This window comes from Dama dama, chromosome 25, assembly GCF_033118175.1.
Source record: "Dama dama isolate Ldn47 chromosome 25, ASM3311817v1, whole genome shotgun sequence".
Lineage (NCBI taxonomy): Eukaryota > Metazoa > Chordata > Mammalia > Artiodactyla > Cervidae > Dama > Dama dama.
The window spans coordinates 45297327-45310311 of NC_083705.1; the positions used below are offsets into that span (position 1 = coordinate 45297327).

Sequence of the window (12985 nt, forward strand, 5' to 3'; positions counted from 1 at the left end):
CCAAAGTTTTGGAGTTTCAGCATCAGTCCTTCCAATGAATATTCAGGGTTGATTTCCTTTAGGATTGACTGGTTTGATCTCCTTGAAGTCCAAGGGACTCTCAAGAGTCTTCTCTAACACCACACTTCAAAAGCATCAATTCTTCGGTGCTCAGCTTTCTTTATAGTCCAACTCTCACATCCATACATGACTCCTGGAAAAACCATAGCCTTGACTAGATGAACATTGTTGACAAAGTAATGTCTCTGCTTTTTAATATGCTGTCGAGGTTGGTCATAACTTTCCTTCCAAGGAGTAAGTCTCTTTTAATTTCATGGCTGCAATCACCATCTGCAGTGATTTGGGAGCCCTCCCCCCAAAATAAAGTCTGGCACTGTTTCCACTGTTTCCCCATCTATTTGCCATGAAGTGATGGGACTGGATGCCATGATCTTAGTTTTCTGAATGTTGAGCTTTAAGCCAACTTTTTTACTTTCTTCTTTCATCGAGAGGCTCTTTAGTTCTTCTTCACTTTCTGCCATAAGGGTGGTGTCATCTGCATATCTTAGGTTATTGATATTTCTCCCAGCAATCTTGATTCCAGCTTGTGCTTCCCCCAGCCCAGTGTTTCTCATGATGTACTCTGCATATAAGTTAAATAAGCAGGGTGACAATATACAGCCTTGACGTACTCCTTTCCCAATTTGGAACCAGTCTGTTGTTCCATGTCCAGTTCTAACTGTTGCTTCCTGACCTGCCTGCAGATTTCTCAAGAGGCAGGTCAGGTGGTCTGATATTCCCATCTCTTGAAGAATTTTCCACAGTTTGTTGTGATCCACACAGTCAAAGGCTTTGGCATAGTCAATAAAGCAGAAATAGATGTTTATCTGGAACCCTCTTGCTTTTTGATGATCCAGTGCATGTTGGCAATTTGATCGCTGGTTCCTCTGCCTTTTCTAAAACCAGCTTGAACATCTGGAAGTTCACGGTTCACATATTGCTGAAGCCTGGCTTGGAGAATTTTGAGCATTATTTTACTAGTGTGTGAGATGAGTGCAATTGTGCAGTAGTTTGAGCATTCTTTGTCATTGCCTTTCTTTGGGATTGGAATGAAAAGTGACCTTTTCCAGTCCTGTGGCCACTGATGAGTTTTCCAAATTTGCTGGCATATTGAGTGCAGCACTTTCATAGCATCATTTTTTAGAATTTGAAATAGCTCAACTGGAGTTCCATCACTTCCACTAGCTTTGTTCATAGTGATGCTTTCTAAGGCCCACTTGACTTCACATTTCAGGATGTCTGGCTCTAGATGAGTGATCACACCATCATGATCATCTGGGTCGTGAAGATCTTTTTTGTACAGTTCTATGTATTCTTGCCACCTCTTCTTAATATCTTCTGCTTCTGTTAGGTCCATAGCATTTCTGTCCTTTATTGAGCCCATCTTTGCATGAAATGTTCACTTGGTATCTCTAATTTTCTTGAAGAGATCTCTAGTCTTTCCTGTTCTGTTGTTTTCCTCTATTTGTTTGCACTGATCATTGAGGAAGGCTTTCTTATCTCCCTTGCTGTTCTTTGGAACTCTGCATTCAAATGGGCAACAGCAATAGGAGACACATACACTGAGTATGGGAAGAAATGTAACCAAATCATTTCTTTATTGCTAGAATAAAGGATCCATAATTCTGCTTATTCATCTATAATATTGAGAGTAGTATGAATCAAACTGAAAAATTGACAGCCATTATAAAAGAATAATTAGTAACTACCAGGAAGTTTGTAACTGAATGTATTGTTTGCTTAAACTGTTATCTTACTACCTATTATTAATGTCTCCACATATTTCATTGTTGTTCATTCATTCTTATTTTTATGCATATTATGTAAAAATACATGAGTCTAGTTTATCAGTTAATGTTGTGATAGTTTTCTAATGTTACTAAATAATCTTAAATATAATTTCTTACACTTCAGTAACATTCCATCATTTCATTCTGCCATGCTTTAGCATCTCCTTGCTTATCTCTGATACTCATTCTTTTTTCCTATGGTTGTCATATTCCTTGTGTTGAACAATTTCAGGCAAAATAAATATCTAAGTCAAATCATAAAAGGATTTTCATATGATAATTATATTAAGTAAATTCACACTGAATAATTTTTTCCTTAAAAGAGCTGCATCTTAAAGATGGTAATAGTTTTCATCAGCATATTCTACATCTGGCTGTCACTTAACTTATTCTTGGCTTAAAAATAAGATTTGGCTTACCGTAATGACACAAGATTTTTCTTTGAAATTGAAATTTGGAATTTTGAGTAGTAGTTAGTAATGAACAGAATTTTAAGCTTTTTGAGTTGTAATATTGTGTAGTTGCTAAGTCACGTTTGAGTCTTTTGGCTACCCCCATGGACTGTAGCTTACCAGTCTCCTCTGTCCTTGGGAATTCCCAGGCAAGAAGTCTAGAGCAGGTTGCCATTTCCTTCTGTAGGGAATCTCCCCAATCTAGGGGTTGAACCCACTTGGAAGATCCCCTGAAGAAGGGAAAGGCTACCCACTCCAGTATTCTGGCCTGGAGAATTCCATAGACTGATAGTCCATGGGGTCACAAAGAGTCAGACACGACTGAATGACTTTCACTTCACTCCTGCATTGGCAGGAAGATTCTTTACCACTGAGCCACCAGGGAAGCCCTTGAGTTGTAATAAATATATGTAAAATCAATTTTGGAGACAATAGTGAGTGGTAGGTTACCTTTGAAGTCAGCAGTAATACCTTTGAAGTTACCTTTGAAGTCAGCAGTAATAAAAAAAATAGTGTATGTACTATAGTATACAGTAATGTTTTTTTTTCATTTACTTATTCATTTGACAGATATTTTTTGAATAGCAACTATATGCCAGACGCTACAGTATAGACATGGGGTACAGTACTGAATAAAACAGTGAAGTCCCTGCTCTCATGGGGCTTCCCAGGTGACGCAGTGGTAAAGAATCTGCCTGCCAGTATGAGAGATGCAAGAAACTTGGGTTTGATCCCTACTCCAGATCCCCTGGAGTAGGAAATGGCAACCCACTCCAGTATTATTGCCTGGAAAAATCCATGGACAGAGGAGCCTGGGGGCTACAGTTCGTGGGGTTGTAAAGAGTCAAGACACAAGACACAACTGAGCATGCCCGCTCTCTGCTTTCATGGAGAGAGAAGAGTGTGTGTGTATGTGTGTGTGGTGTGGATTTTTACAGGGAAGCAATAAAGAACATACACTGTATCAGGTAGATAAGTGCTTTGAAGTAAAATATAGAGGAAATGGAGATAGAGAATGACAAATGGTTTTCTATTTTAGACACTTATGAATGAAAATATTGGTTGAATCCCCTGAGGGATGGAAGGAAACTACTTCAATAATATAAAGAAATAATGAAGGAAATAGTTTATTAAATGTGATTTTCATTTGTGATATTCCATATAAGGGTATTTCTTAGATTAAATTTAACCTGTAAGGTACTCAGACTTTCTTTATTCTTTTAATAAATAGCTTTGGTTGGGAATGTTTGTTAATTTGACATATTTTATTGATTCTACCTTACTTTATTTTGGTGGGTTGCATCATGATACTGATTCTCTTATGTTAAGATATTAATTTTTCCTTGGGATACTGTAGTTAGTCCATAGACAACCAGAAATGCCTGACATTGATTTTATAGAGGTGAAAAGCACATATATTGTCTTTAGTTAGTAAAGGTAAATTATTTTATAAGAGTAGAGAACTATCAAATAAACCATTTTCTGATGTCTGTATCAACATTTATAAAAAAATATTTTCAAATGATAAATTTTCATTGATAAATTTTTCTGCCTATAAAATAGGTGAAGTAACTTTAAAGACAATAAGATTTATATAGATAGATGGAAAAGGTAAGTATATTTTGTGGCACAGGAGATGAATAAGAATTTCAGGTCCTGAAAGTTAGACAAGATTAATATGAAAGAAAGAAAAATATTGCTTCAAACGAAGGAAATGTTACTTTCAAATGGTCTCTCTCTTTCTGTTTCTCCCTCCCTCTCTTTTAGAAAATCTGAAGTAATGATTATGGATGACTTAGAAACCTTTATTTTACAAAATATCTGATTTCATAGGATCAGTCAATAGTGTATTTATATAAAATATTATGTTAGGACTTATAATATTAAGGAACAACTCCAAGTGACACTGTATTTAAACTGTTTATATCTAGTATTCTTACTTTGTAATATTTTTGGAACTAGTGTTATTTTTGCTAAAATAGTTTTTTTCCTAAAGATATCATTTATGCAAAATTTTCAACATATGCTTTAAAAAACAGAAGTACTTGAGAATAGAGTTTATCCTTTTTCTCTTACTCAGAGTCAGGTGTAAAGCCTGACAGTTTTTTTAAACAATTTTTTAGTATATGAATAAAAACTAATTAGGAAATTTCCAAGTGGTCATTTCATATGTTAACACTGCCTTATTTTTTTTCTTCGTGGCTTGTAGAAATGATCCAGGTCTATATGTGAATTATTTTGGTGAATGAGAGGAAACATTGAATAATGAGTGGTGCAGCTCTGGGACTCGAGATTGTTTTTGTCTTTTTCCTGGCGTTATTCCTACTTCATCGGTATGGAGACTTCAAGAAGCAGCATAGACTTGTCATTGTTGGAACACTGCTAGCTTGGTATCTCTGCTTCCTGATTGTCTTCATACTCCCTCTGGATGTTAGTACGGTAAGAGGTGAAACTAATTTTCACAATTTAAAAGGCACTTGTAATCAGATAGCATGTTTGAGATATGTTTTTAAGACAGTTATGTAAAAATTAACTTGTATTTTAAGCAAGTGTTATTGTATGAATTTGATCACTAAAATGCATAGCCAGGAAGGTAATTTTGGGTAAACAACTTGATACATTCCAATATCCCTTAAGTACTTGGTAACTTTTTGGTTTTCATTTTTAAACCATGCCTTTATTGCTTTAGACAATATACAACCGGTGCAAACATGCTGCTGCAAACTCAAGCCCTCCTGAGGGTAGCAACATGACAGGATTGTATGCAACTGCTACCCCAGTCCCAAGGTACTTTCTTCCTTTTTTAAAAAAAATGTTGTGGGGGCAGTTTGTTTAAAAATTGTCAGGTTTACCATCTGGATTTTATATTTATAAAAGTTTATCCTCATTCTCTACTCACCTCCCTTCTTCATCCTTTGCTAATAGACTTTTCATTACATGTATCCTATTTAAATTTTAATCTTGAATACATTTTAAATAGTTATTGGCATTCAAGACCTCTCAGTAGATGCTAATAGAAACTTGGAGAAGACCTGATTTTTTTAGTGCCTTACTAAGAATAGATTGCCAAAAGCTGTTTTTCCTCTCCAGTAAAAAAAATGGGGCGTGCATTTTCTTGTTTTTCTAATTTACAAGGTTGTAATGAATGAAGAGGAGGTTATTCTGTACATAGGATATTCCTTTGATATATGTGCATCCTTTAAAAACATTATGGTTTTAGACTGAGAATAAAGTTCAAATTATCAAAAGGAAAAAAAAAATTATCAAAAGGTTATCTTGAATTCATATCAAACTTCCCAGTAAAAAACTAAGTATTGGCTGTAGCTTTTACCAGTGCTTTAAGTAGTATTACATACTTCTTTATGCAGCTTTTATTTATTTATTTTTAAATCAAAGCTAGATAAGGGTGAATTTTAAATGTAGTAGTTATTCCCTTTTGAAGCACCACTGTGGATTGTTGGAAGCCCTTGGACTAAAGAGTAGCTTTACAGTTTAGGAATGCTGATTATTACTGAAAGAACCTATGGTCAGATACACATGTTTTCAGAAAATTCAAACAGAATTATGTATAGATGCTGGCATCTGTCTCCATAGGACATATGCTATAGTGACTGATAAGTTAGGGTTCCAGTTTCTAGGACTTAATCACCTAATACCTTTTTTTCTTGCCACCATAACCAACCCACAAATGAAGTGAGTGGGTATTTTAAAGGTAATCATCTCAAGAGTTTGATTTCATAATACATTTACTTTTAAAGCTGTCACTTCATTAGTCTGTTAGTACATTATGTCCTCATTTTATTCAAAGACTTAGAAAAACATTGAAAATTTAAACACATTCCTCCTTGAAACAGTTTTGTTCCCTTTGTGTGTTTTTTAAACACAGTCAGTTTTGAATTTTAATTTTCTATAAAATTTTATAAGTTAGAATCCATAATTTAAAGCTGAATATAAGTGAACTTTGCCAACACAAACTAATTGTGCAGTTCATTTAAGTAGCATATGATTAATTGACTTTAAATTGTTTTTAAATAGCCAACATCCGTGTTTCAAGCCATGGAGTTACATTCCTGATGGAATCATGCCAATTTTCTGGAGGGTAGTATATTGGACTTCACAATTTTTAACATGGTAAGTGGTGGTGAAGGATAAAATTTTCAATATTTTGGCTAAATTTTAAAATGTGATTATTTTTTCAGTGAACTTTCATATTTTAGAACTTATTTATGTCATATTTTCCCTTAAATCTATATGCTTTCTCTCCTCATTGAGGTCTGTCTTATCTTAAAAGGAATGAAAAGAAATAAATAAACAAAAAGTAGAAAACAGACAAAAAAATTCTCCTTGTCATCATTTCCTTTTCGTTACTGCCTTCTTTCTGGACCTTCTTCAGTTCCGTTTTCTTCAAGTCCCATTGTTATGTGACCCTGGTCTCTTGCTGAGGTCATCATTAACCCCTGGTGTTCTGTGCGCTTAGTGCAGACTTCTGAATTTCCTTTATGTGCTGCATTTCTGTGGTCCGTTTCTAAATGTTGGTGTTCCCCAGGGTCCCATCTTTGGTCATCTTGTTATCTGACTCTCCCTGAGTAACTGTAATTATAGCCATGGTTTCATTAACTTGTGATGCTTTCCAAGTCTTTTTGTTTTCTACCCAATATAACTTTGTCTTTCTGCTGTGCTCCAGACTCATTCATACTTTTTCCACTGCCTATTAAGCATTTTACAATAGATATAATACAAGTAAACTGGAGATGGAGAACATGGCAAGAGAAAAATCACACAGCAGGGTATAGGATGCCTGTAGCATGCACATTGAACTCGGCTAGTTCTTCAACATTGCCAAACTTTGATCCTTTGATTTTCTCATCTGTTTGCTCTTCATTCTTCACAAGAAATCTTTCCAGTCACTGCAAACCTCAGCAGTGATTGTGACTCTCTCTCTCTTACGTCCTAGAAGACGTACGTCACCTTCTCTCCTTGCAGATGACTTTACTTTCTGCCATCCAGTGAAAAAGGAATCATCAGATGGCAGCTCTTTTCAGCTTCTCACCAACAAACCTGTCTACCTATCCTTTCTTTCCTTCCCTCCAAGAATGTAAGAGTCATTCTTAAAGTTAATCCCTCTTCCTGAAATGTAGACCTATCTCCTTCAGCTCTTGTTACAAAACTCAAGTCAGAATCCTTTCCAACTTTCTGTCTCCCCCTCGATAATCTACTCATCACTGCTGTATTTTTTTAGGGAGACTTTTTTTTTAAAGTATAAATTAGTACAAAAAATCCCACAGACTGTATTTAGTTTGACTTTTCTTCGAAGTGAATACACCCATATAATGAGCACTCAGATTGTGATATAGAACATTAACAATATCCCCAGAAGCTTCCCACATACCCCTCTCCCAGTCATTAGGCTCCCCAAAGGTAGCACATGATTCTGACTTCTATTACCATAGATTAGTTTTGTGTGCTTTTTCAGCTTTATAAATATGGAGTTATACAGTATGTACCTTTTTGTTTCTCTTTTTGCTCATATATTTGGAAGATTCTTCTGTGTTGTATGTCTCAGTATTCTAATTTTTTTTTAATTTCTGTGAAGAGTTCTACTTTTTGAATATACCATAGTTTATTCTATGTAGCCAAACTTCTAGAATTGTCTGCATTTTGTGTCTCCATTTGCTCACTGCTTATTCTCTCCACAGCCCATTGGACCCTGTTTTCTATCCTCCCTTCTCCACTTAAACGTACAGGCTCTTAATTTACTGACCTCTTGGCAGCCTTTGATTTTACTGTTTCCTCTCTCCACTTTCAAACACTTTATTCACCATGTACTTCTTCGTCTTCTTCCATAATTCTTGACTGTTCCCTCAGCCTCCTTTGTTGGCCTTTCCTTCTGTTTGTCTGCCTTTCATTTAAAAGTTGATATTTTTGAGGCATCAGTCTCAGATCTTTCCTTCTCATTCATTCTATGTATATATTCCCTTCCAGATCTCATCTACTGATGTTATTTCAGTACCATTAATATGGTGATGACTCCAAATCTGTCTGTGTTTCTGTTCGTTCTCCTGAATTCTGAAGCTGGATGGCCAACTATTTCCTGTGCAGCTCCCTTAGGATGTATCCAGGACACTTTCCCCTGACATTTGGGCTTCCCTGGTGGCTCAGTCAGTCGCTAAATAGTCTACCTGCGATGCAGGAGACTGGGATTCAATCCCTGGGTCGGGAAGATCCTCTGAAAGGAAATGGCACCCTACTCCAATATCCTTGCCTGGGAAAGCCATGGACAGAGGATCCTGGTGGGCTACAGTCCTTGGGGTTCCCAGAGTCAAACAACTGGGGGACTAAACCTACCTGTACTTCAAAATCAGTATACTGACAACCACCCTTCTCTCCTGCTTCTTACCACACCACCACCGCTTACCCATTCTAAATAGTTACAGTTTTGTTCCATTTAAGCCCATTCTCCATGTTGAACTCTTATCAGTCCATAGAAAACAAAAGTTTGGTCGTGTCTCCCTTCAGTTAAAGAAAATGATTCCTCACTATTCTTTGGATGTAATCTAAATAATTCAAAAAATCTTTAAAGGCCTTTTTCAGATTCCTTGTAAGTCAGAGAGTACTATTGTACTCTCTGTTGATCATTGTTTTTGCTCCCAGGAATATGCTTTTCTCTCCCCAGAATTTAATGTTGGAAACATATTCAGCCCTCTGTTATAGTTTGGTTTAGTGTTATTACTCAAAATCGTATTGATTCATGAGGAGAATCACACATTAAAATTGAGATTTACATGTTTCCAGTATTTTGAAATTATACAGACATGTCAAGTGTTTTTTAATCATATTTTTTCTAATCATCCAGGATTCTGTTACCTTTCATGCAGTCATATGCAAGATCAGGAGGGTTTTCCATCACTGGGAAGATCAAAACTGCACTAATAGAGAATGCAATCTATTATGGCACCTATTTGCTGATTTTTGGAGCATTTTTAATTTATGTAGCTGTCAACCCACACTTGCACCTAGAATGGTAAGGTAAACCATGTTCTTAACATTGTTTCTGTGTACATTTGCATTTTTTAAAATTAAATTTTATTTCATATGCAAGCAAACATTTTATTGGGAAACCTACCATGACATATTTTATGGGTTCCCCCCAAAGAATATCATAATAATCCATATTACTGAGAAGGAAAATATGGAATAACATCTTTGCATATACATATTAGACAAGGAACTGATGTTTTATCAAAGAGCTATGTTGAAGTATTAACTCTTATGATTTTTTCATAGACTTTAAAATTTTTATGTATGACTAAATACCTGGATTTATTTTTCATCGTTAAGTTGTGAATATTTTTTTTTGTTCTGATTATAATTTGAGGGCATATTTCTCTTTAAGTTTAGATTTGTCTTTGTAATAAAGTTGAAATCTGTGTTATACTTGTAATGTGTTATGATATATGTGAAGAGTCATATCTGAAAAGTTTAGGAATAGAGTAGCAGTGATAATCCTTACTGTTGGATTCTTGAGGTCTGTGTGTGTCTGCTTCAAAACAAAATTTTTTGAGGCTGAAACTTCTTTTCAGTCTTCTCTTGGTTAATATTAAATAAGAAAGTGCCTAATGAAAAATGTATTTTCTTCAGGATAATTTTTGCCATGAATTTTCCTAAGATTCTAATTTTAACTATAGTAGAAGCAGTGTTTGCTGTGTCTATTTCTGCAGTCACACTCTAACTTTTCATTACAACACAGATTATCTGCTGTTACTAAAAGAGGAGCTAAGATTTGAAGGTTGAAACTTTTCATATAAAATTGGATCTATATCGTAGGGCAGTTGTTTTCTGAAAAACCATTTAACGCTAGTTAGTTTCATTTTACATTTTTGTCAGAAAAATTTATCACAGCTATCTGCTTATGTTTTTTCTTTCTAAGGAACCAGCTTCAGACAATTGGGATAGCAGCTGCTAATACATGGGGTCTGTTTCTTCTTGTGTTGTTGTTGGGGTATGGCTTGGTAGAAATTCCTCGGTCATACTGGAATGGCGCAAAAAGAGGTTATCTACTCATGAAAACTTATTTTAAGGCAGCCAAATTGATGACAGAGAAAGCAGATGCAGAAGAGACTTTAGAAGATGTCATGGAGGTAAGCAAGTTCAAATCCTGGAGTCAGCAGTCATCAAGTTTTGTGTATCACTTTTTGTATACACTGTTGGTTTTGTTGGTGGTGGTGGTGTCAACAGCATACTGGTGGACTTTAGACTGAAAACTGGTGATGTGTAATTCTAAAGAATTTCTCACCCATTCAGATGACTCATTGGCAGTTCAACTTCGTAAGATACCATCTCCATCTTCTAACTGACAAAGATGTAGGGTGAATGTATTTAACAGTGCAGGCTTATGCTTGTTGTCCTGGGGTAACTTTTAGTAGTTAAAAGTTGAGACTCAAAAAGTGTCCACAGTTAGATGATAAGTTACATAGTTACCATGACAGAGTAGAAATGAAAATTGAAATTAAAGGTAGGGCTTCTTCCTGAAAGTTTGACCCAAAGTAATCCCACCAAGTCTGGAAACCTCTTTAGAGAACAATATTCATGGGAATTTGTATGCCTCAGTTTTGTTTCCTGTCTATAAACTTAATAAGGCACTTCATTTTGCTCACTTGTAATATGCATATAATTTGAATAAATCTCATAAAGTTGTTGAAAGTATAAATTTCAATAATATACACCCAAAAATACAACAAAGTGCAAAATTTTGCTGTTTAATAATTTAGCTGATTTTAAAAAAGAATGTAGTCACCTAAAATGTTGCTCTTCTGTGAAAATATGCTATTCCAATGATGTTATTCTTCAGCTTAAAACCTTATACTAAAGGCTTTCATTCATGTTAGAGTAGTTTCCAAGATGTTTTAATGTGGCTAATCAAAAAATGATTTGACCCATGTTTAGTTCTTCAGCCTTATCTCAAGCCCCTAAAGTCTTCCTAACACTGGTCAACTTTGGTTCCTCAAATTTATTAATGGTGATGATAATAGCAAACATGTAGGCAAACAAATATATGTAGACTTATAGACGTATTTGCCTATGCCTTTCTAAGCACTTTATATATATTAATACATTCAATTCTCAAAGCAGCCTTATAAGGGAGGGTTTTTTGTCCTTGTTTCTATAAAGGAAAATGAGACACAGAGAGGGTAAGTTTCCCATGTTCACACAGTTACCGGGTGATGGAGCCAGGCAGTCTGACTCTAGTTTGTGCTTTTATAGGGACAGGCCCTTTTCTGTAAAGGGCCAGATAGTAACTATTTTAGGCTTTCTGTGCCATATGCTCTCTGTTGCAACTGCATCACTGGCTGCTTTAGCATGAAAGCAGCCATACCCAATAAGAATGAGCAGTGGATGTATTCAGATAAGAACAGATGGTGGACTGGATTGATCTGGTTTGCCAACCCCTACTCTTCACCATTATGTTCATTGCTTTCTTTGTTCTGTTTTTGAGTGTGGTGTTCCCAAATTCTTGGAACCCTCTTTTCTCCATTCTCTTTCGCTAATTCCTACTTCATTTTCAGTTCTCAATACAACTGAGAATTCTTGAGGGAAGCCTTCTCTGGTAGTTTCCTGGGGCTGCCACAACAAAGTACATGAACTGGGTGGTTTAAACAACAGAAATTTTTTGTCTCAGAGCTCTGGGGGCTAAAGTCCAAGATCAAGATGTCAGCATGGTTGGTTCCTTTAGAGGGCTATAGGGAAATTTGTACCACATCTCCTGTCTTCTGATACTTAAGTGACAATCTTTGATGTTCCTTAGCTTGTAGATCTCTCTGTCTTCTTATTCACATGGTATTCTCCCTGTGTGCCTCTCTGTGTCCTAATTTCCTCTGTTTATAAGGACACCAGTAAGATTAGGGGCCCACCCCATTCCAGTAAGCCTTTTCTTGATTTAACCAGTTAAAGCTGTGAAAGCCCTATTTCCAGATAAGATTACATTATGAAGTACTGGGTGTTGAGACAACATATGATTTTGGGGGGAACAAAGTTCCAACCCATAACACCTCCCTTGGTTCTCTAAATTCTTAGATACTCAGCAACCATTTTTAAGTGAACAAAAGAATGAATACTGATTCTTTGATTCTGGTTGAAAATTTTTATGTTGACTTTTCAGCATTTATTTATAAAATGTTAAGAACTGTAGCATTCCTTAGGCATATGATGGATATTATTATATTTTTCAAAAGAAATTAATTTATATTTGGTAATTTTTATACTTGATATATTTGAAAGTTTTTAACTGAAGATTTGAATTTTTTAAAAAATTTGAAAATTTATATTTGATAATAAAATAATTAAAAGATCATTTGATAGCATTTCCCTCAAAAGTTGGTATTAAAATTCAGTTCTTTCATATTTAAGGAATATAGATTTCATGAGTTAATTAAAAATTCCTTGACCAAGTATAAATTAAATGCAGTTTATTATTTTAGATCTGGATTTTGCCAGGAGGAACCTTCAGTATCTTAATAAAGATAGATTTTGTTACTGTTGTTGTTTTTAGGTAGGAGTCCTGTACTTAGAAATTGGCTATGGTAAATTAAGGATTGGAATTGATGCCTTCTTTGCTATTTTAGTATAGGTTTAAGGTGTGAGGGATTTAAAAAATTTTAGATAAGAGAAAATTTTCCATGTGAATAAGAAATCACTTTTTTTAATTGA

At 35.2% G+C, this 12985-nt stretch overlaps 1 protein-coding gene across 4 annotated transcripts in view; it reads left to right on the plus strand.

The window, feature by feature from the left end:
* LMBRD2 (LMBR1 domain containing 2) overlaps positions 1-12985 on the plus strand; it is a 47972-nt gene that overhangs the window by 4697 nt on the left and 30290 nt on the right. For 3 of the 4 annotated variants that reach the window (XM_061129954.1, XM_061129955.1, XM_061129957.1), the window contains exons 2-6: positions 4491-4720; positions 4971-5068; positions 6317-6412; positions 9135-9302; positions 10209-10419. In XM_061129954.1, coding sequence (XP_060985937.1) covers positions 4547-4720; positions 4971-5068; positions 6317-6412; positions 9135-9302; positions 10209-10419 — 747 coding nt within the window. In that variant the 5' untranslated portion in view covers positions 4491-4546. Of the gene's footprint in view, positions 1-4490; positions 4721-4970; positions 5069-6316; positions 6413-9134; positions 9303-10208; positions 10420-12985 lie in introns of those variants that run through there. The other variant, XM_061129958.1, reaches the window with a different exon arrangement.